Source organism: Saccopteryx leptura, chromosome 3 (genome assembly GCF_036850995.1).
Source record: "Saccopteryx leptura isolate mSacLep1 chromosome 3, mSacLep1_pri_phased_curated, whole genome shotgun sequence".
Taxonomy (NCBI): Eukaryota; Metazoa; Chordata; class Mammalia; order Chiroptera; family Emballonuridae; genus Saccopteryx; species Saccopteryx leptura.
Window position 1 is genome coordinate 166,929,074 of NC_089505.1, and position 26,838 is coordinate 166,955,911.

A 26,838-nucleotide genomic window follows, 5' to 3' on the forward strand; every position below is an offset into this window, starting at 1 on the left:
TGTCTCTCTACCTCTCCTCCTCTTGCCTTGAAAAAAAGAAAAAAAGAAAACTGTCAGCAAATATCAGAAATGTCTCCTGTCTTTCCAGATCATTCCCTCTTGTTCTCTGATCCTATTGTCCCTCAAACCCACAAGGACCTGCAATTTATTGATTCTACCACCCTTTCTCTGTCCTTAATCTCATATCTACTCATTCCTCATCTTAAACTTCATGGTGAATACCTCTCCCTTACATCCTCAACTTCCTTGCTCCTCTCTCCTTATTTCCTTGGTAAACCCGATTAAATAGAATTCTAAGCCTACTCTGAGCCTCCACCCTGGCAGATGATTATTGCTGGAGTAAAAAAAGCACAGTCACACTGACTTGTCCACACTGACTTGTGACACACTTAAGTTCATAACCACGAACTCAAGTGGGTCCTTCATGACACTCAGCAATCATATATTTTTTCCTGGTCCATTCATCTTTCCATTCTCCTAGATGACTATTTTGTACCTTCGCTTCTCTCCTCAGGCATCCATTACTCTTCCCCACCTCCTCTCCACTACTGACCTTATTTCCTGCCTCTGAGAAAATTGAAACAATCAAAAGAGAACTTCCACAAATATCCACAACCACTCCTGCCCACCTGCCTGCCTTTCCACGGGTGAACAGTCTATGCTCCTGTCTGCAGATTATCCTTTCACTTGTGTGCTGGATTCCAAATTCTCTTTCCTTTTCAAGGACACCTCTTCAACAATTCTCTCTTCTTGCTCTTATGTAAATTTTTCCTTCTCATTAGAAACAAGTGTTTCTCCAAATTTTTTTTTGTTAACCTATTTTGACTTCACTTCCACCACCAGTTACTACCTCATTTTGGGGCTCCTCTTTGCAGGAGAACTTCTCAAAAGTATTGCCTAGAATGCTAGCCATTTCTAATTCCTCTTCTTCCATTTTTTCTTTTTTTGTATTTTTCCGAAGCTGGAAACGGGGAGGCAGTCAGACAGACTCCCGCATGCCCACCAGGGGGCGATGCTCTGCCCATCTGAGGCGTCGCTCTACCGCAATCGAGCCATTCTAGCACCTGAGGCAGAGGCCACAGAACCATCCTCAGCGCCCGGGCAAACTTTGCTCCAATGGAGACTCAGCCGCAGGAGGGGAATGGAGAGACAGAGAGGAAGGAGAGGGGGAGGGGTGGAGAAGCAGATGGGTGCTTCTCCTGTGTGCCCTGGCCGTTAATCGAATCAGGGACCCCTGCACGCCAGGCCGACGCTCTACCACTGAGCCAACCGGCCAGGGCCTCCTTCCATTTTTTCTTTTTTTTTTTAATTTTTTTTAAAATTTATTTATTTCAGAGACAGAGCGAGAGTCAGAGAGAGGGATAGACAGGGACGGAAAGAGATGAGAAGCATCAATCATCAGTTTTTCGTTGCAACACCTTAGTTGTTCATTGATTGCTTTCTCAGATGTGCCTTGACCGTGGGCCTTCAGCAGACCGAGTAACCCCTTGCTGGAGTCAACGATCTTGGGTCCAGGCTGGTGAGCTTTGCTCAAACCAGATGAGCCCATGCTCAAGCTGGCGACCTCGAGGTCTCGAACCTGGTTCCTTCTGCATCCCAGTCCAACGCACCGAAGCTCTATCCACTGCACCACCGCCTGGTCAGGCCCATTTTTTCTTAAACCCACTCCAATCAAGTCTCTGCCCCCAACCTTGCTGCACTGATATATTACCAATGGCTTCCATGGTACCAAATCCAATGGTCAATTCTCAGTTCTCTCTCATATATGAACCCTCACTTTTTTTTAATATACTACCTTCACTTGGCTTCTAGGCACTCACTCAGTTGTCCTACTTATTTGCCTGCTCCTCAGGCTCCATTACTGGTTTTTTCCCATTACTTTTCTTGCCTTGAAGTTGCAAGACAGCAATTCTCTTCTTTTCTCTTCTATTTACACACTCCTTTGGTCACACTGTCTAGACTCCTGGCTTTAAATATCACATAAATGCTGATCTCTTTCATGTATCTCTAGCTTGGACCACTGTCTTTAACCCCAGACTCAGATATACAACTGCCTACTCTAGATCTCCACTTGCGTTTCTAATAAATATCTCAAATGTCAATGTTCAAAACCGAATTCCTGATCTTTCACCTCAAACCTAGTCTACCTGTAGTCTTCCTCATCTCTATTGATTTCTTTCTTCCTTATCCCTTATCAGCTTTATTATGCTATTTAATTTTTGTATTTATTACAGTCATTAGTTATTGCCTGTTGCCCCAACGCCCAAAATGTAATATTTATGTACAAGGGCCCAGGTTTTGTGTGTGTGTGTGTGTGTGTGTGTGTGTTTTGTTCACATGTATAACCTGACTAAAATAATGTCTGGGTGCTCAATTAATACTTATTTGTTGAATGAATAAAAAAATGAATTAAACCAATAGAATCCATTCTTAGCTTACTCAGAAATTACTTAAGTCTCTTAACCCAAACAGAAAATCAATGAAAAAAAAATGGGGGAGTTTATCTGCTAGCAGTAAAATACCGCGCAGGTTTAAAGTCTGTGTCTGTACGGGGTGAGGATGGGGGGGCTCGGACAGAAAGGTATCTCTTCAGATATGTAAAGCACTAGAACAAGGTTTAGGTAAAAGCCAGTGAGAGCGTAGCAAGGTTTGCTTCTGGGGAAACCACTTCTCATAGCCACAAGCCCCAACGAGTTCCGAATGACCAACGTTTCAAATGTTGGAATCACGTGAAAGGTAGTATGTGGGGTGAAAAGGAGCAGAAACGCATCTTCCTTCACTGCAAGTCACTCCTATCAACAGATGTTCTCTCACTAGGGTGTTTGTTTTCCCTTATTTGGACTTCATTGTCAAAAAGAAAAGACACCACACCCGGCGTTATGTAGCCCTTACTGAGGAGCTATGCCATGTCCCAGGTCTCCTGTCTTCAGGACTGTATTTAATTCAGTAATATTTTTCTTTTGAACCAGGGTTCCTGGGTGGGGTCAGGAAAACTCTGAAGATGTTTGAAAACAGTACAAATAAAAAGGTCGAAATTTTAAAAAATAGTTTAAGGCCCTTAAAAGCAAACTGGATTGGGGGTTCACGATGAGTTCGGCCCCGAGGAGCCCTGACCGCGTCGGCTCGGCGCGGGGCGAGGAGCCGAGTCCACAGGGGATGCGCGCGTTGGCATTTCGGGCTGCGGGAGACGCCCCTGCCCTGAGCCGCACCCGCCACCGTGCGCCAGGGCACCGAGCCAGTCCCAGGGACGGAACCCCAAGCTTCCCTTGAATCGCCATGCCACTGGCCCAGACACGCCTGTGCTGCAGAAGCAGAGTCCAAAGGAAGCGTCAGGACCGCGGGGCAGGCTGGCGTGAAGCGCGGCAGGGCAGCGAGAGGAGCGGGGAGCGGGGAGCCAGTGGCCAGTTCGACGCGGTCCGAGGGCTCGGCGCTCCGCACCCAGCGGCGCACACACTCACCCCGCCCGCCCCTCCTCGCGCGGGGCGTGCGACACCCCAGCTTCCGCGGCGCCCCCCCTTCCCCCGCACGCCTCCCCTTTAAGCGCTAGGCGTATTTAGATTTATGTCGGCCGAGGCGGAGCGCGACTCCCCTTTATGGCGGTGTCGGCAGCCGCGGCACTGACAGCCGCGACGGTCGGGCGAGGAGAGCAAGAGGCCAGGCCTCGGGCAGCGGGCCGCCGTCACCGCAGCGGAGCCGGGGGGGAGCTCCGCGCGCGCCGCGGCGGGGGCGGAGGAGTGGGCGGGCCTGTTGGGTTGGGGGCGGGGAGGCGGGGAAGGCTGGGAGCTGGGCCGCCAGCGCTCGGTTTCTGCCTCTGACTGCAGCGCGGCAGGGCGATGTGTGATTACCATGGCGAGGAGTCTCTGTCCAGGGGCCTGGCTGAGGAAACCCTGTTACCTCCAGGTAGGCCGGCGGCGAGCGCGCCGCGCACTCTCCCTGGCCGGGCGGGACTTGCCTGCCTCCCTCCTCCTTCCCTGGGTCGGTGCCCGCCCGAACCCCGCTGCCCCCTGCCGTCGGCACCTGGCTGCGCGCCCTGCCCGTTGCCGGGGCGCCGCAGCCCCCAAGGCAGTGCTGCCCGCGCCCCCCACCGCTGCCGTGGCGCCTCTCCCACCCGGGCCGGCCAGGCTCAGGGACCCAGGTCACGCGGCCGGGGAATCGCCCTTGCACCTCTCGCAGCTCAGCCCCTAGAAGTGACTCGGGCGCGACCCTACACCACTAGCAGTCGTGGCTGGGCAGTCGGGGCTCGGGACGTGCCGCGGTCTTTTCCTTAGTCAAGTGCTCTCCTCCCCCTTCCCAGGCGGGCCCCGCAGGTCGGCTTTTCTTGACTCAGTGTCCTGGCTCTTCAGTCGGTGGTAGATAAGGTGGTGTGTCATTCCTCCATATTTTAGAAAATCGTGGCAATTTGTCACATCAGTGTTTCTCCTAACCCCCGAGAAGCGGCGTGTACCTCGTGCTGAGCTCCTTGGTTCGGTCTTTCCATCACCCGTGATTTAAATGGGAGGTAGGGCTCGGAAACCCGAGCGTGTCGGATGGGTGTTTGCTTCTTGAAAGGGGACAGTGTCTGGTGGCAATCTCAAATACCCCAGGAATGTAAACGTTATTCTCAGTCTTGTCAGGTGTACTGTTCGCGTGTTAATTTTTCATGATTTCCGTTCCACCCTCTATTCCGCTGCCAGTCTGTGTCTTCGAACCCTACTACTGCCTTCATGTCCTGTTGGTCACCAGGGGGACCTAGTAGACATCGTGAGTAGCTGAGCGCAAATCCATCACCCCATTGGAAAAACAAGAACAAATCAATGCCTGGCGTGGGTCAGCCGTGTTGTCTGCATTAAGAGGACAGTATTCTTTTACCGCTTACATGAAAAGGCTTAAAGGAATTTAAGATAATTTTGGAACAGGAATTCATGCTCAGCTCTGCCTTTATAAATTATTTTAAAAGTTGAGAAGGAATCGTCATGGGGCAAGTGAAGCTTACATTTTTATTTGGAAGTTGCATGTGTAAATCATTGTCCTGCCACGAGTGATGTGCTACAAATTGGATGCATGGGTTGACAACCCATGATTTGACGGGTATAGGAGTAAAACCGACCGCCCTGCGTCTTTGTAGCAGCTCCACCAGCAGTAACTGTGTGCCTTGAGGAACCTTGGAGGAACCCAAGTCTAGAATTCAGCCCAGGCCACGTGGTATCTTTATGTGAGCAAAATGGTACCTTCCCAGACTCTATACCTAAAATAACTTTACTGGGTTATTTAAAACATATTTTACCAAAACTATTTGGCTATTTATTTTAAATTTTTTAGGTTTCCATGGCAGACTTTGTTTTAGACTTTGATTTGCCTTGCTCTAAATGTTCTCCACAGATATGGCTCTGATATTTTTTGGCACCGTTAGCGCAATAGCTCTCAGATTGGCTGAGTTAAGATTAGTTTTACAAATATTTATGTTTCCATTAATGGCAAACATTTGGATTTTTTATGCCCTTCTGATTGCCTGCATCATTGTCTGTTATCAGATTGAGGTAAACCCAGATTTTAAGTGTTGCAAAAGGATTTGGGGGCATAGAGGTATTTTAGTAGGCTATTTCTATATAATGTAATGATTAAACAAACTATTGATGATGGTATTTAAGATAAATTTAAAACTTGGGAACCCAGGGTCTGGTGGGGGTTTTTTGGTTTTTTTTGTTTGTTTGTTTGTTTTTTTATGGAGACAGAGAGAAAGAGAGAGGGATAGATAGGGACAGACAGGAACAGAGAGAGATGAGAAGCATCAATCATCAGTTTTTCGTGGCGACACCTTAGTTGTTCATTGATTGCTTTCTCATATGTGCCTTGACCATGGGCTTTCAGCAGACCAAGTAACCCCTTGCTCGAGCCAGTGACCTTGGGTTCAAGCTGGTGAGTTTTGCTCAAACCAGATGAACCCGCGCTCAAGCTGGCGACCTCGGGGTCTCGATTCGCGGTCTTCCGCATCCCAGTAGACGCTCTCTCCACTGCGCCACCACCTGGTCAGGCGGGTCTGGTGTTTTAAATATTTCTTGGTATTGGTATTTAGTCTCAATTTTCTTGTCACTTGTACCTGTTAAAAAAGAGGCCTTCATATTCCTCATGTGTCATACCTTCGTTCGTTCCTTGTAGCCTAAGTGCCTCACCTTCTGCTTTTTATATTTCCTCTACCAATAGGTGCTTCAACCTTGAAATTGTTTTGGACAAAGTCAAAATAAAATATTTTCAACTGAGCCTATTATACAGCTACTCAGTTTCTCAGCCACCAAAGGTTGAATTAATGTACATATACAGTGTTTTCCTTTATTTTTATTTTTTTAAGAATAAAATCATGTTCCTTTGGAAACCCCATGAGGCATGAAGAAGGGCTGAGTTTTGTTCATTTGTATATCTCTTTTCATTATGACCTTGAAAAAGTTTGATAACTTTTTGATTCCAGTTTCCAGATTGTAACGTAGAAATTGTAGTTCTTAGCTGAATACATCTCATGAATGTAGTGAGGATAAGCTAAATGAAGTTAAATGTTTTGTTATACCTTTACTGCATTTTAAATAGAAAAGCACAGAGCTTAAATGGTAAACACAGATAGGTAAATATGTTGAATTACTTCAACCAAAGGTCCCTGGCTTTCTATTTCCCCTTTCCTTTATTTATTGAGCATTTATTGACATATGTGTGTGATAGAACTTATTTTTATTGACTCAGTCACTGACTTAATAAATATTTGTCACATACCAGAAACTTTTTGAGGTGGTAGGGATTCCACAGAAGCTAAACAAACACCTCTGTGGTCCTCATGGAGCTTCTAGTCTAGTCAAGGAGACAAACATTAATCAAATAATCTCAGAAATATGTAGTGACGACCATAAGTGTTATGAAGGAAAAGAAAAGGAACAAACAACTATTTGAGAGGAAGAGAACAGTTTAATCTCTTTTAAAAGTATTTTACTATGGAAAAATTTATATGTTCATAAAGCAGAAAAGACTAATGAACTCTCATGCACCTATCAGCTGCCCTCAACCATCAGTATTTTGTTTCATTTCCTCTCCCCATATCCTCCTTCTAACTGCCCAAAGTATTATCAAATAAATATGAGATATTATATCATTTTGTTCAAATATCTCAGAATGCATTTCTAACAGATAAGGATATTTTTAGACATAATCATACTACCATTATCATACCTAACAAAATTAACAACAGTTCCTTATTTTTTCCCACCCTCCTAGGTATGTGTTACCCTGAGAGGACTGAATAAATTCAATTTGCCATGGAGTGGATTTATGGTGATTTGAAAGGGTCTCTTGGCAAAAAAACAAAACAAAAACTCTCCCCTTACAGCTTGTTCCTGCTAATAAATTCTTCCATTTAAGGGAAACTAATTCTCATTTCACATCTTGGAACATAAATGTCTTAGAAAATAAATGTCTTGGTTAAGTAACATTTTCACGTAAATGTATTATTTTAATTTAAAGTGAGGCTGTAATTAGTCAATAGGTATAAAAGATCTTGTTTTGTATGGGGTAGAGGAAGGGGTGAAGAGAACTGAAGGATTGTATTTCAGAGATAGGGGAAAAAGATGAAGGGCCAGCAGGAAGGCAGGGAGGCTATGGAGACCAGCTCTGTATACTTGTAGTTTTGTAGTTTGTCTTCAACTGGGTTGAATCAAAAAGTAGTTATGTCCTAAGGTGTTCAGGCCTTAGGGCTTGCAATTAATTTCCTCATCCTCCTACAAATTACAGGGAAAAAATTTTAAGCAATTGACTTAAATATAAAGGAGCTCTATTCCCAGTATTTTCATTAATCTAGATATCACTGTGGTAATTGATAAGGCTTCTAGATAACTGTAGTATTAGACAATTAATGATATATTTTCACCTATAATATGGATTAAATAGGCATTTATGGTTTAATGTGGGGCCTAATCACTGTTTATAGCTCTGTTTGTATAGCAAACTCTTTTGCTTGTGAAGAAAACAACTGATGTGGTATATCCATTTTGTAGAATATTATTCAGCAATAAAAAAGAATGAAGAACTGATACGTGCTATAACATGGATGAACCTTATAAACATTAAATATCTGAAAGAAGCCAGTCATAAGAGACCACATAATTATATGGTTCCATTTATATGAAGTGTCCAGAGCAGACAAATCTATGAAGACAGAAAGAAGATAGATAGTTGTTGCCTAGGGCTGGGAAGATCAGGGAAAAATGGGTATAAAGTTTCTTTTTGGGGTAATGGGAACATTAAAATCAATACTGATGATGGTTGCACAACTCTGTGAATATACTAAGAACGTTGAATTGTATACTTTAAGTGTATGAATTGTATAGTATATGAAGTGTATCTCAAATAAAGTAGTAAAAAATGAAACTGAGTTTATACCGTTGATGTGGTCCTTCTCTCTGACTCTTGTTGCAGATTCTACCAATGCCAGCTTTTTGGGGCTGAGAGCACTTCTTCCAGAGGAGTGGTTCAGGCACACTGTTTGCCTATGGCGGCTTTTCTGTGAGCCGAGTGGGCTTGTGCCCTGCCTGAAGTAGATAGCCAACATCAGCTACCTAAACAACAAGCTTCTCTTGTGGCAAGGCATCCTTCCCAGAGCATGCTAACTTACAGTTGCATCATTTTCAACAGTTTTTTTGAAACCTTACCTAGGAAATGGTACTTCCTGGTTTGGCTAAATATACATTGAACAAAGTAGAATCCTGCCTCTGAGATCAGAAACTGGATGTGTTAACAGTTTAGACCATTTTTAGGCGGTGTTTTTCTTCCACTCACCATTATGGTGATAATACTTGTGGCCTGCTGGGTGTGGTATAACTGTGACACCTGTATTTGTCTGTTTTTAGCATTCTGTTTTCTACAAATTAGGACCTACGCTGTTTGGGATTTACTTAGACTGAGTGGGACTGATAACACAGCAGCCCTATAATTTGTTGGTTTTGGTTTAGAATACCTTCTTCCTTCTTACTATCATTAAGTCCTGAAGAATGAAAGTTAAGACAATTTACGGTAATTCTCTGTACTTAGGTTATACACATTTTCCATTCCAGTCATTCTGCCTGCATGCCCTGTTGCACATAAAAAGCAGCAGAATTCTAATGAAATTTGACGTCTCAGGATAGTTGAGTACTTCTGAAGGTTTTAATAAGCCCTTTGGATTGCAAAAGTTTTAAATTTCTTGAGGTGTCGTCCTTTTAAAAATGATTACTCTAGCAGTTTCGTTGTGTGTTCAACAAGGCTGTCGTGAATGAATGAGTAGATGGCATGTTCTAATTAGGGTGTTAACACTTGTTTAACATTTTTGGTACCTGGTTCTTTGGCTTATATTAGTACTATTTTCCAAATATGATTGTTGTTTGGTTCTTTATGACTTAATGTGGATATTTTGTGGGATTTAGTGCCAGACAGGATTACTGATACAGACTAACAGGTAATAGTGACGATGTTGACAAAAGCTATCTAGTAAGAGTAATATGGCTTCTTGCTCATTTTCAGCCTCTAGGATTATTTTAAATCTAAGGATAATTGGAGCAGGTGGTTGTTCCCTATTCCCCAAAGGCTTTGGAGGGAGAAGGAGTGTAGATGTGGTTCTCATCGGCTTTATCAGATTGCTCTTCAGAGCTATACTTTTGCCTTTACCTGAAACTAAATCTCCAGAACTGTGATTAGCTTTCTGAGAGAACATATGCTTCCCATAATGTCTTAAATTCAAGTGTAGAATTATAATGCAACCATTTGATAATACCATTAGTTGCTTTTATACCCCTATTGGAAACTCAAATAAGTGGTGAACTCAGGCAGATTTCATCTTTGCTGCACTCTCGTGCCAGAGCACACAGTGAAAGTGTTTCTTCTTGTCATCTTCCCAGTGCCCCGGTTTTTCATCTTGATGGATTATAGATTTGTTTTGTATTTTCTATAGAAATTTTCTTTTATTTTAGCAGTTAGGTACATTTTCATTTCTTAAAGTTGCCTCTTTTTTTTTTTTTTTTTTTTTTTTTTTGTATTTTTCTGAAGCTGGAAACGGGGAGAGACAGGCATGCGCCCTACCGGGATCCACTGGGCACGCCCACCAGGTGCGACGCTCTGCCCACCAGGGGGCGATGCTCTGCCCCTCCAGGGCGTCGCTCTGCCGTGACCAGAGCCACTCTAGTGCCTGGGGCAGAGGCCAAGGAGCCATCCCCAGTGCCCGGGCCATCTTTTGCTCCAATGGAGCCTTGGCTGCGAGAGGGGAAGAGAGAGACAGAGAGGAAGGAGGGGTGGGTGGAGAAGCAAATGGGCGCTTCTCCTATGTGCCCTGGCCGGGAATTGAACCCGGTTCCCCCCCGCACGCCAGGCGGACGCTCTACCGCTGAGCCAACCGGCCAGGGCCCTTAAGTTGCCTCTTAAAAACAATGCTGTACCACCCTGTTAAATAGCAACTTTTTATATTGTCTGATTGAAAAGATAAGTGTCTCACATTTTTAACATCTCTATTTCTGGACATTTAAACATTTTGAATAATTTTCCTTTCAAACCTTTTAATCTACAAAGTATATGATTTAGAAAAAACAGGATAATGTAATGTGAATATATATTTTAAAATACATTATGGATAAGTTTTTCTTCTGAAATAAATAGTTCTTTTTTATTTTTCTGTTTACTAATGGAATGTCTTTTTTAGATGTGATCATGGTATTGTGGTTATGTTTTTCCTTTTGTTTTTTATTGTGACCTGAAACACATAACATAAAGTTCACCATCTTTATCATATTTAAGTGTATAATACAGTAGTGTTAATTATACAGACATTGTTGGCAACAGCTCTCTTGAACTATTTCATGTGGCAAAGCTGAAACTCTGCCTATTGAACACTCCCCATTTTGCCCGTCGCCCCCCAGCCTTTGATAACCACCACATTCTACTTTCTGTTTCTATGAGTTTGACTTACCTCACATCAGTAGTAGAATCAGGCAGTATTTGTTTTGTTTGTTTGTTTTTGTTTTTGTGACTTGCTTGTTTCACCTACCATAATGCCCTGCAGGTTCATCCATGTCCCAAATAACAGAATTTTCTTTTCTGTTATGAAAGGTCCAACTATTGTAAATAATGCTGTAGTGAACATGGGGATGCTGTTACCTCTTTGAGACCCTGCTTTCAGTATATATATATACTTACAACTTATGTATATCTATCTTGAAGTAGGATTGCTGGATCATAAGATAATTCTATTTTTAAATTTTTTGAGAAATCTCCATACTATTTTTCATAGTGGCCGCACCATTTTACATTCCAATTGACAATGCACAAGGGTTCCAATTTCTCCACATCCTTACCAGCACTTTTTATTTTGTGTTTTTGTTTCGTTTTTGATAGTGATCATCCTAACAGGTATAAGTTGATATCTGACTGTGGTTTTGATTAACATTTCCCTGATAATTACTGTTTGGAGTCCTTTGCATGATTTAATCATGCATTTTTTTAATGCACTTTTTCATTTTTAATTAAGTGAGAGTCGGAGGCAGAGACAGATTCCTGCTTGTGTCCAGACCTACCGGCAAGCCCCCATTAGGCGATGCTCTGCCCATCTGGGCCAATGCTCCATTGCTTAGCAACGGGAGCCAATTATTTTAGCGTCTGATGCAAGGCCATGGAGCCATCCTCAGCACCTGGGGCCAGCTTTGCTCTAACCATTGGAGCCTTGGCTACAGGATGGGAAGAGAGAGGGGAGGGAAGGATGGAGAAGCAGACGGTCGCTTCTCCTGTGTGCCCTGACTGGGAATCAAACACAGGACTTCCACACGCTGGGCCAACGCTCTACTTCTGAGCCAACTGGCCAAGGCCTTCATGCATTTCTTGGTCATTCTTTGGAGACCAAAGTCCGTCTTTTCTTACAGTTTTTTAGGTTAGAAGTCTAAGCACAGTGTGGCCCAGTTGGTTCTCTGCTCTAGGTTTCATCAGGTTGAAAATCAAGGTGTCTGTTGCTAGGGCTGAGTTTCTTTCTGTAGCTCTGGGCATGAATTGGCTTCCAGGCCTTTTCAGGATGTTGTCAGAATTCAGTTTCATATAGTTGTAGTACTGAGGCCTCCATTACCTTACTGCTGTTAATGGGATGGGTGGTTGTTCTCAGCTTCTAGAGGCTGCCTACATTCCTTAGTTCATAGTTCCCTTTCTCCATCTTCAAAGCCAGCAACAGTGGTTGGAGTCCTTTGCATGCTTTGAATTGCTCTGATTTTTCTTTTTGCTCATGTCTCTAATTCTTCTGTCTTCATCTTCTGTTTTAAGGGCATATATGATTACATTGGGTCCACTGGGATAATCCAGGAGAGTATCTCTATTTTAAAAGGTAGCTGATTTAGTAACCTTAGTTTCAACTGCAGAGCTCCTCCACAGCAATACCTAGATTAGTGTTTGATTAAATAACTGGGGCATTGGGAATTGAGAGAAAGATATCTTTAGAATTCTGCCTATCATAGAGAGAATATAAATGAATTCTGACAGTTAAAATAATTTCCTAAAACATTTCATTTGTTTCTTTCCCATTACTCTTAGGTTTAAAAATGTTGCCATAGAAAAGATTTTATAACAGAGTTATTATTGTATTTATCATTCTAGCAGTTATTGTGAGAGGAATTTTTGGTATTTATTAAAAAGAAAGAAAATGCAAATAGATGCTGAACAGTCACATGTGGAAGGATTGTTTTTATAATACAGTAGACTGTTGAACAACACGAGTTTGAACTTATTAGGTCCACTTATGGGTTTTTTTTTCAATAAATACAATGAGTATATATTTTCTTTTTTTGTGATTTTCTTAGTAACATTTTTTTTAGCTTACTTTATTGTAAGAATACAGTATGTAGTACATATAACATACAGAATATGTGTTAGTTGACTGTGTTGTTGTTAAAGCTTCTAGTCAACAGTAGGCTATTAGTTATTAAGTTTTGGAGTTGGTCAATAGTTATACCCGGATTTTCTGTGTGTGGAGTGGGGCGGGGCCAGTGTCCTTAATCCCCCATCTTGTTGAAGGATAAATTGTAGATGCAGTTCTTAAATCTTTTGTACCCTTATACAAGCTAGAGTAAGAGTTTGAACTCTAAGAAAAGATTATTTAAAGTGTAACCTATTTGCATTTATTATTATAATTAATTAATTAAGGTTATTTTCCTTTACCCCTTAAAGAAAACAGTACCTTGGTTTTGTCTTAATGTGTCAGTTTACAACATTTTCGGTCACACCTGATATAGTAGAAATAAAGTTGTTCTCAATGAAAATACAGTGTTTGTTTACTACCCTGATCTCGTGCTTTATCTTGAGCACACATAGGCTCAGGATGTACAAAATGATGCGGTACAGTATACATATTTTTACATATATTTAAAAAATTCTGTTATCACCCTAAGATATTGAACACCAAACACAAACTTCTCTCTTTTGCATTCTTACTCTTTACTGTTACCACCATCACAATCATCTCATCCTCGCTATTGTCATCATAATTGGGTCCTTGCCACTCCAGTGGTTCTTTTTCTACTCAGTCAGGATCCCATGATCTGTCATTTCAGCTACTCTTCTGTGCTCACTTACCATTTCCTTGCTTCTCTGACCTTTTATTCTTGCTCTCATACTCCCTCAATTTCCTTTTGGTCTCATCTTCCTTTGTCCCCTGCTTTCTCTAAGACTCCAGCCTCCTACTTTTCATTTTGTACACTCTTTTGGGGGAGTTGCATCTCTTCATGTGGCTTCCACTATAACTCAAATACTAATGGGTATCAATTCTGTGTTACCAGCCCAAACCTCTCCCAAAAACATCAGATTTGCATTCCCAGGTGCTTATTTTATATCTGCTAGTGCTTCACATTCAACATGTCCAAATCTAGTCCCCTTAACTTGCTTCTTTTCCTGTTTCAGTTAGTGATACTCTCCAGTTACTCGAGAAAAATATCCAAATTCTTTTAGACACTCTCTTTCTTAATCCTCATACTTAACCCCTCAGCAGTTTCTCTAGTGCATCTCCTACATAATATTTGATTGCCTCACCTTTTTTCTTACACAGTATTACCAACTATAGTCACTGTGTTGTACATGAGATCTTCAGATCTCATTTATCTTATAGCTAAAAGGTTGCACCCTTTTACTAACCTCTTCCTGTTTCCCACACCGTTTAACCCCTGACAACTATTTTTCTACTTTCTGTATCTGAGTTTGACTTTTTAAAAGTGATAACACTCAGTATTTGTCTTTTTCTGTCAGGTTTATTTCACTTAGCATCATACCCTCAAGATCCATCCATTTTGTCACAAATGGCAGAATTTCATTTTCTCATGGCTGACTGATATTCCATTGTGTGTGTATGTGTGTGTCACCCCTTCTTTATTCATTCATCTGTTGACAGATACCTAGGTCAGTCATTTCCATATCTGGGCTATTGTGACAATGCAATGAACTGGGGAGTGCAGATATCTCTTTGATATCTTATTTTCATATCCTTTGGATATTTACCCAGACATAGGAATGCTGGATCATGTGGTAGTTCTATTTTTAATTTTTTATAGAACCTCCATACTGTTTTCCATAGTGGCTACACCAATTTACATTCTCACCTATAGTGTATAGGGTTTTCTTTTCTCCATATCCTTGCCAACACTTGTTATCTCTTCTCTCTCTTTTTAAAATATTTTTATTGATTTTAGAGAGAGGCAGACAGACAAACATCAATTTGTTGGTCCACTTATTTATGCATTCAGTGATTGATTCCTGTATGTACCCTGACCAGGGATCAAACCCTCAACCTTAGCGTATTGGGACAATGATCTAACCAACTGAGCTACCTGGCCAGGGCATGTTTGTCTTTTTGATGATAGCCATTCTGACGGGTGTAAGGTGGTATTGGATTGTGGTTTTGACTTGCATAGTGATGGTGAGCACCTTTTCAGCCATATTTTTCTGTTGGTACTACAATTCTCTCCTTTTGTCTCTTAGGCCCACTGCAGTAGTCTCCAGAATGTCCTTCCTGCCTCAGTTACCCCTTTCTTTAGCTACATCCTTCACATTGCCTTCAAGTAGTCCTCCTCAAAGTACAGATTTGATCAGATCTCCCTCCCTGCTTATGAAATCCTTCAATGGCTTCCCTTTGTCATCAGGAAACTATGCAGAGTTTTGAGCATGGTCCTTTATTTCTGGTCCCTTCCCATTTTGCTGTTTCATTTGTGCCACTACCACCTCATGCATCATTTGCTCTGCAATCCTGAAAAACCTCCAGTTTCCCAAACACACCATGCTCTCTCACATGTCAGTCTGTCTTCCTGACCTTTCTTCCTTTTTGCCCTAGAATGCCCTGCCTGAGTTTCCCTGCATCCCTCTTCACTTGGTTTATCTCAGTCTCCTACTTGTCCTTTAAGTTTCAACTCAAGGCAGAGTTGAGCTTTTAACAATCCCCTCCAACAATTCACGTGTGTTAGTGTATCTCTTCTGTGTCCCAGACTATGTGTACATCCTGTACATCACATCTCTTCAGAGCACTTAAGATATTGAATTGTCATCAGTGGTGTTCATGTCTTTCTTCCACTCCAGACTGATATCATTGAAAGCTGACACGATAGTTTCCTTTCTCTATCCCAGGGGTCGGGAAGCTTTTTGACTGAGAGAGCCATGAACGCCATATATTTTAAAATGTAATTCTGTGAGAGCCATACAATGACCCGTGTACATTACGCATTATCCATAAAAATTTTGTGTTGTCCCAGAGGACAGTTGTGATTGGCTCCAGCCACCCACAACCATGAACATGAGCGGTAGGAAATGAATGGATTGTAATACATGAGAATGTTTTATATTTTTAACATTTTTTTTTTATTATTAAAGATTTGTCAACAAGCCAGATGCAGCCATCAAAAGAGCCACATCTGGCTCGCGAGCCATAGGTTCCCGACGCTTGCTCTGTCCCCTGTGCCTAGTTCAGAGTAGATAGATGCTCAATATGTTTGCTGAATGAATAAATCAGCATACACCCTTGTAGAGAGATTGAGTTTTATGGGGCTGATTATGGTAGATTGACTTATATCTTATGTGAGAGAAAACGTGTATACAATAACGTGAAATCTCCCCTCCTATGTCCTCTTACCCCCAGTTTTACTCCTGAAAGTTGAATTCCTTGAACCACTTACCTTTTTGGATTTCCTGATGGCTACAACTCTGACTTGTAGAGTTGTGTGTCTAGAGGGAACTGAAGCATCTTGAAAGGTGCATAAGATGCTGAATTTGGGTACGGGAAGAAATTATTTGGAATTTTATTTATTCTCATAAACACTTTTATATCTTAAATTTTTTTTGTCAGAATAGCTGGTTTTCTTTTTTGTTTGTTTGTTTATTATTATAATAGGCATCCCCTTAAAATCTATTTACAATTATTTATATATATATATTTTTTTGTTGTTGTTGTTGTTTTTGGGTGTTTTTTTTATTGAGTGAGAGGAGGGGAGGCAGAGACAAACTCCTGCATGTGCCCCAACTGGAATCCACCCGGCATGCCACCTACCAGGTGATGATCTGCCCATCTGGGGCTGCTCCTTCATTGCTCAGCAACAGAGTTATTTTAGCACCATAAAACGAGGCCATGGAGCCATCCTCAGCAGCCGGGGCCAACTTCCTCCAAATGAGTCACGGCTGCAGGAGGGAAAAGAGAGAAAGAATGAAAGGGGAGGGTAGAGAAACAGATGGTCACTTCTCCTGTGTGCCCTGACTGGGAATCGAACCTGAGACTTCTACACAGTGGGCCAACGCTCTACCACTGAGCCAACTGGCCAGGGCCTCTTATGTACTTTTAACTTCATTTTTTAAAAAGATTTTATTTTTATAAATTTTTTTTAGATTTTATTTATTCATTTTTAGAGAGAGAGAAGGGGGGAGGAACAGGAAGCACCAACTCCCGTATGTGCCTTGACCAGGCAAGCCCAGGGTTTCGAACTGGCGACCTCAGCATTCCAGGTCTATGCTTTTACCCTCTGCACCACCACAGGTCAGGTCAACTTCAATTTTTTATATGTTAAAATATACACATAACAGGTTAATATAGTTATAAATTTATATAGAATATAATTAAATATGTTAAGGATTTGTACTCTAAAATATTTTCCTGAGAGGATTGTACAGTCAGAAAGATTTGAGGTCACTGCTCTGAATAATAGGCTTTACCTCTATTTCTTGATTTATCAACTTTAGATAATAGCAATTGACTTCCACTTTTAAAAATGAATATTTAACTTTCTTGCTCTACCCTCTTCCAGTGTTTGGTAGTTGTATTTTTTTTTTTTTTCCTGAAGCTGGAAACGGGGACAGACAGTCAGACAGACTCCCGCATGCGCCCGACCGGAATCCACCCGGCACGCCCACCAGGGGGCGATGCTCTGCCCCTCCAGGGTGTCGCTCTGCTGCGACCAGAGCCACTGTAGCGCCTGGGGCAGAGGCCAAGGAGCCATCCCCAGCGCCCGGGCCATCTTTGCTCCAATGGAGCCTTGGCTGCGGGAGGGGAAGAGAGAGACAGAGAGGAAGGAGGGGGGGGTGGAGAAGCAAATGGGCGCTTCTCCTATGTGCCCTGGCCGGGAATCGAACCTGGGTCCCCCGCATGCCAGGCCGACGCTCTACCGCTGAGCCAACCGGCCAGGGCGGTAGTTGTATTATTAATGTTGTTGTTTCTTAACTGAGTAACTTTAGATAATGACAACTCTATTTTTTATTTCATTCATTTTTGACACTTTTTTTTTTTTTTTTTTTTTTTTCATTTTTCTGAAGCTGGAAACAGGGAGAGACAGTCAGACAGACTCCCGCATGCGCCCGACCGGGATCCACCCGGCACGCCCACCAGGGGCGACGCTCTGCCCACCAGGGGGCGATGCCATTTTTGACAGTCTTTATGGATTCCTGTCCCCTTTTTTTCATTGATTTTTGAGGGGGTGGGGAGAGAGAGAAACACCAACTCCCTGTTCCACTTAGTTGTGTACCCATTGATTGCTTCTCATGCATGCCCTGACTGGGGCTTGAACCAGCAACCTTGGAATGGAACCAGTGCCTTCAGGATCAAGCTGGCGACCCCAGCACTCTGGAGTGACACTCTACCCACTGCACCACTAGCCAGGGCCAACTCTCCACCCCCTTTTAAGAAGAGGCTTTAAGTCATGTGCTCCTTTTTCTATCTGTTTTTTTCATTTTGTGTCAACTGTTACATTTTGTTCTATTACCACAACCAAGTCTCCCCTATAAGTTGAATCTAAAAGATGAGAGCTATAAATATTATAGCATTGTACTATGCTATTATGACTTGTTAATTCTTCCGTACAGGAAAATCTCCTTTATGAACTGAAACCCATTGACTGCAGCATGACGTTATTTTCTCCATGCCAGGAAAGCAAGTAGAATTAACAGACCAGTAGAAATGCCTCCTGTTAGTAAGCAAAGTACTACAAGGATTTATCCCTTCCTAAGAAATAGGGAAGAGAATATGTGATGTTTGCACATTTCCCATACAACTTTCCTTTTGGCTTATAAGTCATGCTTGCTTTTAAATATTCCAACTAAGGAGTAATCATTTAAGCCAGGGGTCAGAAACCTATGGCTCATGAGTCAGATGTGGCTCTTTTGATGGCTGCATCTGGCTCGCAGATAAATCTTTAATTAAAAAAATAATAACGTTAAAAATATAAACCATTATATATATATAATATTTATATATATATATAAACCATTCTCATGTATTACAATCCATTCATTTCTTGCCGCTCGTGTTCATGGTTGCAGGTGGCTGGAGCCAGTCACAGCTGTCCTCCAGAACAACACCAAATTTTTATTGGATAATGCGTAACATACATGGGTCGTTGTATGGCTCTCACGGAATTACATGTTAAAATATATGGCATTCGTTCATGGCTCTCTCAGCCAAAAAGGTTCCCAACCCCTGATTTAAGCCTAACCTATGGGATCTGTAATGAGATAACAGTTTTGATTTGAGATCACAATGGGCCACAATTTCTCCCACGAGCAGTTAGTGCACCTTTTCTGGAATGGTCACCTGATTATACTCAGCTTTAGGGAGCAGGTATTTTGTCATCTGCCTCCAAATCCAAGTGAACTGAGCTAGTTCTGGGATGCTGGACCATTAGAATAATGGAAACAACTTTCACCTTCAGGGAGAGCATTGCAGGTAGGAATTGGCTATCATTTGGTGCCCTGCTTATAGAAAAAAAAAAAAGGAGAGTGAAACACTTTTGGCCTGTCTTTCTCTTACGGTCCTGAAATTTATGTGTTGAGACCAAACATGTCAAAGTTAGTTCTAGCCTAAGATGAAGAACATCTCTATTTTTAGTACCCCCCAAAATATGATTCTATAAATACTTAGTGCAGAGCCAGTTTGTGTGCTAGGATTACATTTTCTTCTCTCTAGGGCTAGGGTCATGACTCCTGGGTTCTCAAGATTTGAAGGTCAATAACTACTAGATTGATCCTCTTTTCTCATATTCCATTAATTCTTTATAATCAGGGTGCATGTAGGCTTGTGTCCGATTTGAAACATAGCTTTTGCGTGTGTGTGTGTGTGTGTGTGTGTGTGTGTGTGTGTGCCATTTGTCTTTTTTATTTTAATTTTCAGGGAGTTTATAATTGCCTTTCTTCTCTTTTTCTTTTTTTTTTTTTTTTTTTGGCGGCGTGGGGGGGGGGGGAGCCTAATAGGCCTTTATCATAGCTTTACTTTTTCTATACTCTCAGTTACATTTTCTGTTCTATGGAATCCTCCTTTGTGACCTAACACTTTTCTAGGCTACTGCACAACTGTCTTCCAATGATTTCCCTCCAGTCTTGGCTTGGAATCACTGTTCTCAGGATTCTGTGTCTTCCACTATCCTCATTTATGCCATCATTTTACTGGAGTATATCCTGAAATAAGTTCTTGAGTAAAAAATGTGTGGGAAGTAAACTATCTGAGTCATGTCTAAAACTGTCTGTTCTACCTTAGTACTTGTTTGTAGTTAGGTTAAGTGTTGAATTCTGAGCTGAAAATAATTTTCTCTAGAAAATGTGAAAGCGTGGTTCCATTCCCTTGTCTTCTAACATCTTCTGTTGCTGGTAAGAAGCCAGTCCTTTGTGGCGACTTGTTTTTCCTGTTCGGAGCCTCCTTCTTTTTTTTTTTTTTTTGTATTTTTCCTAAGCTGGAAACAGGGAGAGACAGTCAGACAGACTCCCGCATGCGCCCGACCGGGATCCACCCGGCACGCCCACCAGGGGGCGACGCTCTGCCCACCAGGGGGCGATGCTCTGCCCTTCCAGGGCGTCGCTCTGTTGCGACCAGAGCCACTCCAGCGCCTGGGGCAGAGGCCAAGGAGCCATCCCCAGCACCCGGGCCATCTTTGCTCCAATGGAGCCTCGCTGCGTGAGGGGAAGAGAGAGACAGAGAGGAAGGAGAGGGGGAGGGGTGGAGAAGCAGATGGGTGCTTCTCCTGTGTGCCCTGTCCGGGAATCGAACCCGGGACCCCTTGCACGCCAGGCTGACGCTCTACCACTGAGCCAACCAGCCAGGGCCTGGAGCCTCCTTCTTATATTTGTTTTGGAATTCCATGAGGAAAGTATAGATGAGGGTCTTTCATCAGTTATTGAGCACTCACTGAGCCATTTCAGTCTTAAGATCTGCTTCTCTTCTTTGCCCCTGTTGAATCTATTATTTATTTAATACTTTCTCCCCCTCTTTTTTCTGTTCCCTCTTTCTGGAGCTCTTACTAGGCAAATGTTGTACCTCTGGGGTTAGCTCTTTGTCTCTTATAGTTTCTCTTTCATTGCTCTCTTTTTATTCATATGCTCTCATTCTGAGTTTCTTCATTTTGTTTTCTGGATCATCTGTTGACTTTTCTTTTTTTATGACAGACAGAGAGAGGGACAGATAGGGACAGACAGGAAGGGAGAGAGATGAGAAGCATCAATTCTTCGTTGCAGCACCATAGTTGTTCATTGATTGCTTTCTCATATGTGCCTTGACAGGGGGCTTCAGCAGACTGAGTGACCCCTTGCCCAAGCCAGTGACCTTGGGTTTATGCTAGTGAACCTTGCTCAAACCAGATGAGCCTGCTCTCATGCCAGAGACCTTGGGGGTTTGAACCTGGGTCCTCCGTGTCCCAGTCTGACACTCTATCCACTGTGCTACCACCTGGTCAGGCTGACTTTTCCTTTTCTAATCAGTCTTTAAATTCTAAGAATTTTTAATTTAACTTTCTTTCAAGTTCTTTGTTCCTTTTATGTGGAATCCTATTCCTGTTTTCTATAGATTCAGTCCTCTCTTGAATCTTTCTTTTTTAAGATTTTACCTATTGATTTTAGAGAGAGGAGAGACAGAGAAGTGGGGAGAGGAGCGTGAAGCATCAACTCGTAATAGCTGCTTCTCATGTGTGCCTTGACCAGGCAAACCCAGGATTTCAAACCGGTGACCTCAGTATTCCAGGTCGACACTCTATCCACTGTGCCACCACAGGTCAGGCTTGAATTTTTGTTTTTTAATTTTTAATATTTATTTTATTGATTAGAGAAAGGAAGGGAGAGAGCAAAAGAGAGACAGGAACAAGAACATTGAGCTATTCCTGTATGTGCCCTGACTGGGGATCAAACCAGCAACTTCTATACTGTAGGATGATGCTCTAACCAACCAAGGTATCTGGCTAGGGCTGAGTCTTCTGATTACGGTAGTTTTTAAAATGTATTTTTAGTCCCTTAATTATATTTGTTTCCCTTGAGCTTCCTTTTTCTATATGTTTTTCTTAGCTCAGCCTTTTCTTGCTGCTGATTTCCCTATGTGCCTGGTAATCCTTGGTCTATTTATATTTTAAAGAGAAGGACAGAAGAACTGGTGTGGATTTCCTCTGCTATTTTAAAAGTTGGTCTCTTCCCCTTAAATCTATCACCTGAGTGGATGGCTGACTGGGCTCTCTATGTAGGGCAGGATGCCTTGGCTGGCTTGCTTGCTCTAGGGCCTTGGTCAGCAAATCGAAGCTGACGAGCCAGATGCGGCTCTTTGGCCCCTTGAGTGTGGCTCTTCCACAAAATACCACGTGCGGGCACTACCTTGATAAGGAATGTACCTACCTATATAGTTTAACTTTAAAAAATTTGGCTCTCAAAAGAAGTTTCAATCATTGTACTGTTGATATTTGGTTCTGTTGACTAATGAGTTTGCTGACCACTGCTCTAGGGTAAGCCTTTGCTGAGGCTTTGGGTGCCCAGTGCCAGGGGAGTGCCTTCCTCTGGGAAGACTACTCCACTAGAAGCCTTGGCTTTCCCCAGGTCATTGTTATTTCAGCTATCTGGATTTTCGGCTGAGGATTAATGCCAGGCTGCCTGTGATCTATGTGGGGGTGGGGGAGGCAGATAGGAGTGCCAGCCAGCACAGTTCCAGGTACAGACCTTCAATTATCCCCACTGTCTTCAGCCCACTTCTCACTCCTGCCCTCCCTTGTACCTGCTGGCCTGGAGCCCAGAGCCACCAGGTGTTCCAGGGCAGATTGGCTCTCTAGATTCTTTCTAGCATTCCAAAAAGCAGTTCAGTTTCCAGCTCCTTTCAGGTTGCTTTGTGGGGTCTTCTAGACTGTGGCTTTCTCTGTCTCATCCATCAACACAAGTTCATCTGACTTTTTAATTCTAGAGATTTGTTGGAGCTTTTATCTACTGGTGAACCCCCTACTTTCCTTTCCTTTTGCGGTTAGAAGTTTATTGCTTTTTCCTCTCTTAGTTTTGTGTGGTTTAATAAGATGTAAGTAGTAAACATATATATCCTCAGTCTACCATTTAGAACTGAAAGTCCTATTGTAAATTTAAACTGTCTTCTGTATATATATCTACCAACCCTGTTTATCTTCATGGCTTCAGTGTCTGCTTAAACATTGCATAATTAATAAATTATTTTAATAAACGAGGCAAGATAATTAGTAAATAGTTTCTGAGGCATAGTGTTATAATAGCATAATTTTTTTCAGAGAATCTTGTATAATAGCACTAGTTTATTTTAGTAAAAAAAAAGGAAAAACTGTTCAATTAAAGATTAGAGTCTTAAATTAGCATGCATTTTGGGCTTGGCTTCTATAGGTTATAAGTCAACAAACTGTTACCTGTTGTGTACCAGTTAAGTACTGAGCTTGTGTTGTAATAGATGCTTTCATAGAATTTTCATGTTGTTTGGGGGGAGAGATAGATAATAAAGGAATTTTAAAAACAAGCAAATATGTCAGGTAGCTATGTGCACAATGCAAGTAATTAAAATACATGATGCAATAATGAGTGTCGGGACATTTATGTTGGCCATTGGGTTGCTGGGGGGGGGGGGGGCGAGGCTTACCTGAGCTCTACTAAACAGGAGCCAGCCAAGCAAAAACTGAGGACTTGGGCCCTGGCCGGTTGGCTCAGTGGTAGAGCATCGGCCTGGCGTGCAGGAGTCTCGGGTTCGATTCCTGGCCAGGGCACACAGGAGAGGCGCCCATCTGCTTCTCCACCCCTCTCCCTCTCCTTCCTCTCTGTCTCTCTCTTCCCCTCCTGCAGCCAAGGCTCCACTGGAGCAAAGTTGGCCCGGGTGCTGAGGATGGCTCTGTGGCCTCTGCCTCGGGCGCTAGAATGGCTCTGATTGCAACGAAGCAACAGCCCAGATGGGCGGAGCATCGCCCCCTGGTGGGCATGCCGGGTGGATCCCAGATCCCGGTTGGGCGCGTGCGGGAGTCTGTCTGACTGCCACCCTGTTTCCAGCTTCGGAAAAATACAAAAACAAAACAAAACAAAACAAAACTGAGGACTTGGGCCCTGGACGGGCAGCTCAGGTGGTTAGAGCGTCATCCAGATACTCCAAGGTTGCAGTTCCTCCTGGGTCAGGGCACATACAAGCAGCAACCAATGAATGTACAACCAAGTGGAACACCGAATCATGTCTGTCTGTCTGTCTCACTCAAATCAATAAATAAATTTTAAAATTTATTTAAAAAACTGGAACTTGGCATTACCACCTGAGAGCATATCCTTTCCACTTTCTTTTCCCCAAAATTTATCGATTTGAGAGAGAGAGAGAGAGAAACATCAATTTGTTTTTTCACTTATTTGTGCATTCATTGGTTGATTCTTTCATCTACCCTGACTGGGGATCAAACCCACAGCGTTGCCTTTGGGGATGACATTCTAACTAACTGAGCTACCTGGCCAGGGCCTCCTTTCTATTTTATTCAGTGCTACCCATGCTTTGGTTTTGATCATACTTCTGTCCTATAAAAGATTTTTGTATTAATGTAATGAATTGCTTAAGCATTTTATCGGCTTTTAAATAATACTTTGGTGAAATATAAAGACTCATGAGATAATTTATTCCCCTAGGACAGAGAAGGGATAAACAAGCCTTTTTAGTCTGTGATAGCAGAATGGTTTGGTGAATTTAAAGGCCTTAATCATTATGCTTTAAGCAACACTTAATTGGCTTCAGCTTGATTCTTAGATTTCAAGTGGAGTTCTTCTTTTGATATATTGTGTTGCTATTTTGGTGCTTGTCATTTTGCTACTGCATTTATTCTCATCAAAAAGCATTTACTTACTATTTACTTCCATATAGTTCCTGTGCTGATGTTGATACCTTGGGCTGCAGATGTACATTCGCTTTTCTTTTTTAAGTGAGAGCAGGGGAGATAGTGAGACAGACTTCCACAAGCATCCTGACCAGGATCCACCTAGCAACCCCCGTCTGGGGCTGATGCTAGAATCAGTGGAGCTATTTTAGTTCCTGAGGCCACTGGATCAACGAGCCATCCTCAGTGCCCGGGGCCTGCAACCAATCGAGCCACTGGCTATGAGGGAGAGAAGCAGATGGTTGTTATTCCTGTGTGTCCTGACTGGGAATCAAACCCAGGATGTCCACATGCCAGGCCAACACTCTATCCTCTGAGCCAACTGGCCAGGGTAACACATTCACTTTTTTTTTTTTTTTGTATTTTTCTGAAGCTGGAAACGGGGAGGCAGTCAGACAGACTCTCGCATGTGCCCAACTGGGATCCACCCGGCATGCCCACCAGGGGGTGATGCTCTGCCCACCTGGGGCGTCGCTCTGTTGCATCCAGAGTCATTCTAGCACCTGAGGCAGAGGCCATGGAGCCATCCTCAGCGCCTGGGCCAACTTTGCTCCAATGGAGCCTTGGCTGCAGGAGGGGAAGAGAGAGTCAGAGAGGAAGGAGAGGGGGAGGGGTGGAGAAGCAGATGGGCACTTCTGTGTGCCCTGGCCGGGAATCGAACCCAGGACTCCTGCACACCAGGCCGACGCTCTACCACTGGAGCCAACCGGCCAGGGCACATTCACTTTTATCTTTAAGTTGGGTACACTTGTCAACAAGTAGGGAGCATGGCTAGTTAGGGGAACCAACTTGCAGGTCTTTACCCCATGTACATTTTCTGACATTGTTCTGATTGAGAATGTGCAGCAGGGTCTGCTTTCCCACCTTCTTGTCACAGTTGCCTTTCTCCCACAATCATAAAAGAAAGACATATTGCACACCCATCTCGCACCTTACAAAGGTCCCTGAATGTAAAAGCCACCAGGCGCCAAAAAAAGGGCAATTAAAAATATTTGTGTCAGTGTTAAGATAGTGAATGAAGAAGTAACACTATCTCAGGGAATGACTGAATAACAGGTTCTTTGGCAGTTCAACTAGTTTCCAATTTTTTGCTCTCATAAAACTGAAAGAGGAGCTTAATAGAGTTGTTTGCTAATTAACTGATGGATTATTAAATATATTTTTAATGGTAGATTACTGTTATTTTTGTCACATAGCTCAAGAGACTTCAAAGAATTGAGAAATAACTGCTGCAACAAGACTTCCATTCTCATCTTCTCATTTCTCTGAAGAAGGCTTCTCACCACCTAAAGTTATAAAAACAAAAAGTAGGAATACAGTGTGTCCGTAAAGTCATGGTGCACTTTTGAACGGTCATAGGAAAGCAACAAATGATAGAAATGTGAAATCTGCACCAAATAAAAGGAAAACCCTCCCAGTTTCTGCAGGATGCTGTGGCAGCATGTGCACATGTGCAGATGATGACGTAACACCGTGTGTACAGCGGAGCAGCCCACAGCCATGCCAGTGGAGATGTGGACGGTACAGAGGAAAGTTCAGTATGTTCTGTGGCTTGCTAAATTCGAATCCATGACCAAAGTGCAACGTGAATATCGGCACGTTTATAATGAAGCGCCACCACATAGGAATAACATTACTCGGTGGGATAAGCAGTTGAAGGAAACCAGCAGTTTGGTGGAGAAACCCCGTTCTGGTAGGCCATCAGTTAGTGACGAGTCTGTTGAGCAGGTGTCGGGAACCATTTTGGCTGAGAGAGCCTTGAACGCCATATATTTTAAAATGTAATTCTGTGAGAGCCATACAACGGCTCATGTACGTTATGCATTATCCAATAAAAATTTGGTGTTGTCCCAGAGGACAGCTGTGATTGGCTCCAGCCACCCGCAACCATGAACATGAGTGGTAGGAAATGAATGGATTGTAATACATGAGAATGTTTTATATTTTTAATATTATTTTTTTATTAAAGATTTGTCTGTGAGCCAGATGCAGCCATCAAAAGAGCCACATCTGGCTCGCGAGCCATAGGTTCCCAACCCCTGCTATAGAGGCTATACGGGATAGCTACCTAAGGAGCCCTAAAAAATCTGTGTGTGAGCCCACATCAAACTGCACTGAATAGGTATAAAACTGGGAAAGTTTTCCCGTTATTTGGTGCACATTTCACATTTCTGTTGTCTTTTGTTGCTTTCCTGTGACCATTCAAAAGTGCACCGTGACT

The 26,838-nt window shown here is 42.8% G+C and overlaps 1 protein-coding gene across 2 annotated transcripts in view; it reads left to right on the plus strand.

Moving 5' to 3' along the window:
- Positions 1–3,774: 3,774 nt before the first annotated feature.
- The window catches only part of DIPK1A (divergent protein kinase domain 1A), a 131,121-nt gene continuing 108,057 nt past the window's right edge, over positions 3,775–26,838 (plus strand). For both annotated transcript variants that reach the window (XM_066376776.1, XM_066376777.1), the window contains exon 1: positions 3,775–3,900. In XM_066376776.1, coding sequence (XP_066232873.1) covers positions 3,847–3,900 — 54 coding nt within the window. In that variant the 5' untranslated portion in view covers positions 3,775–3,846. The remainder of the gene's footprint in view (positions 3,901–26,838) is intronic.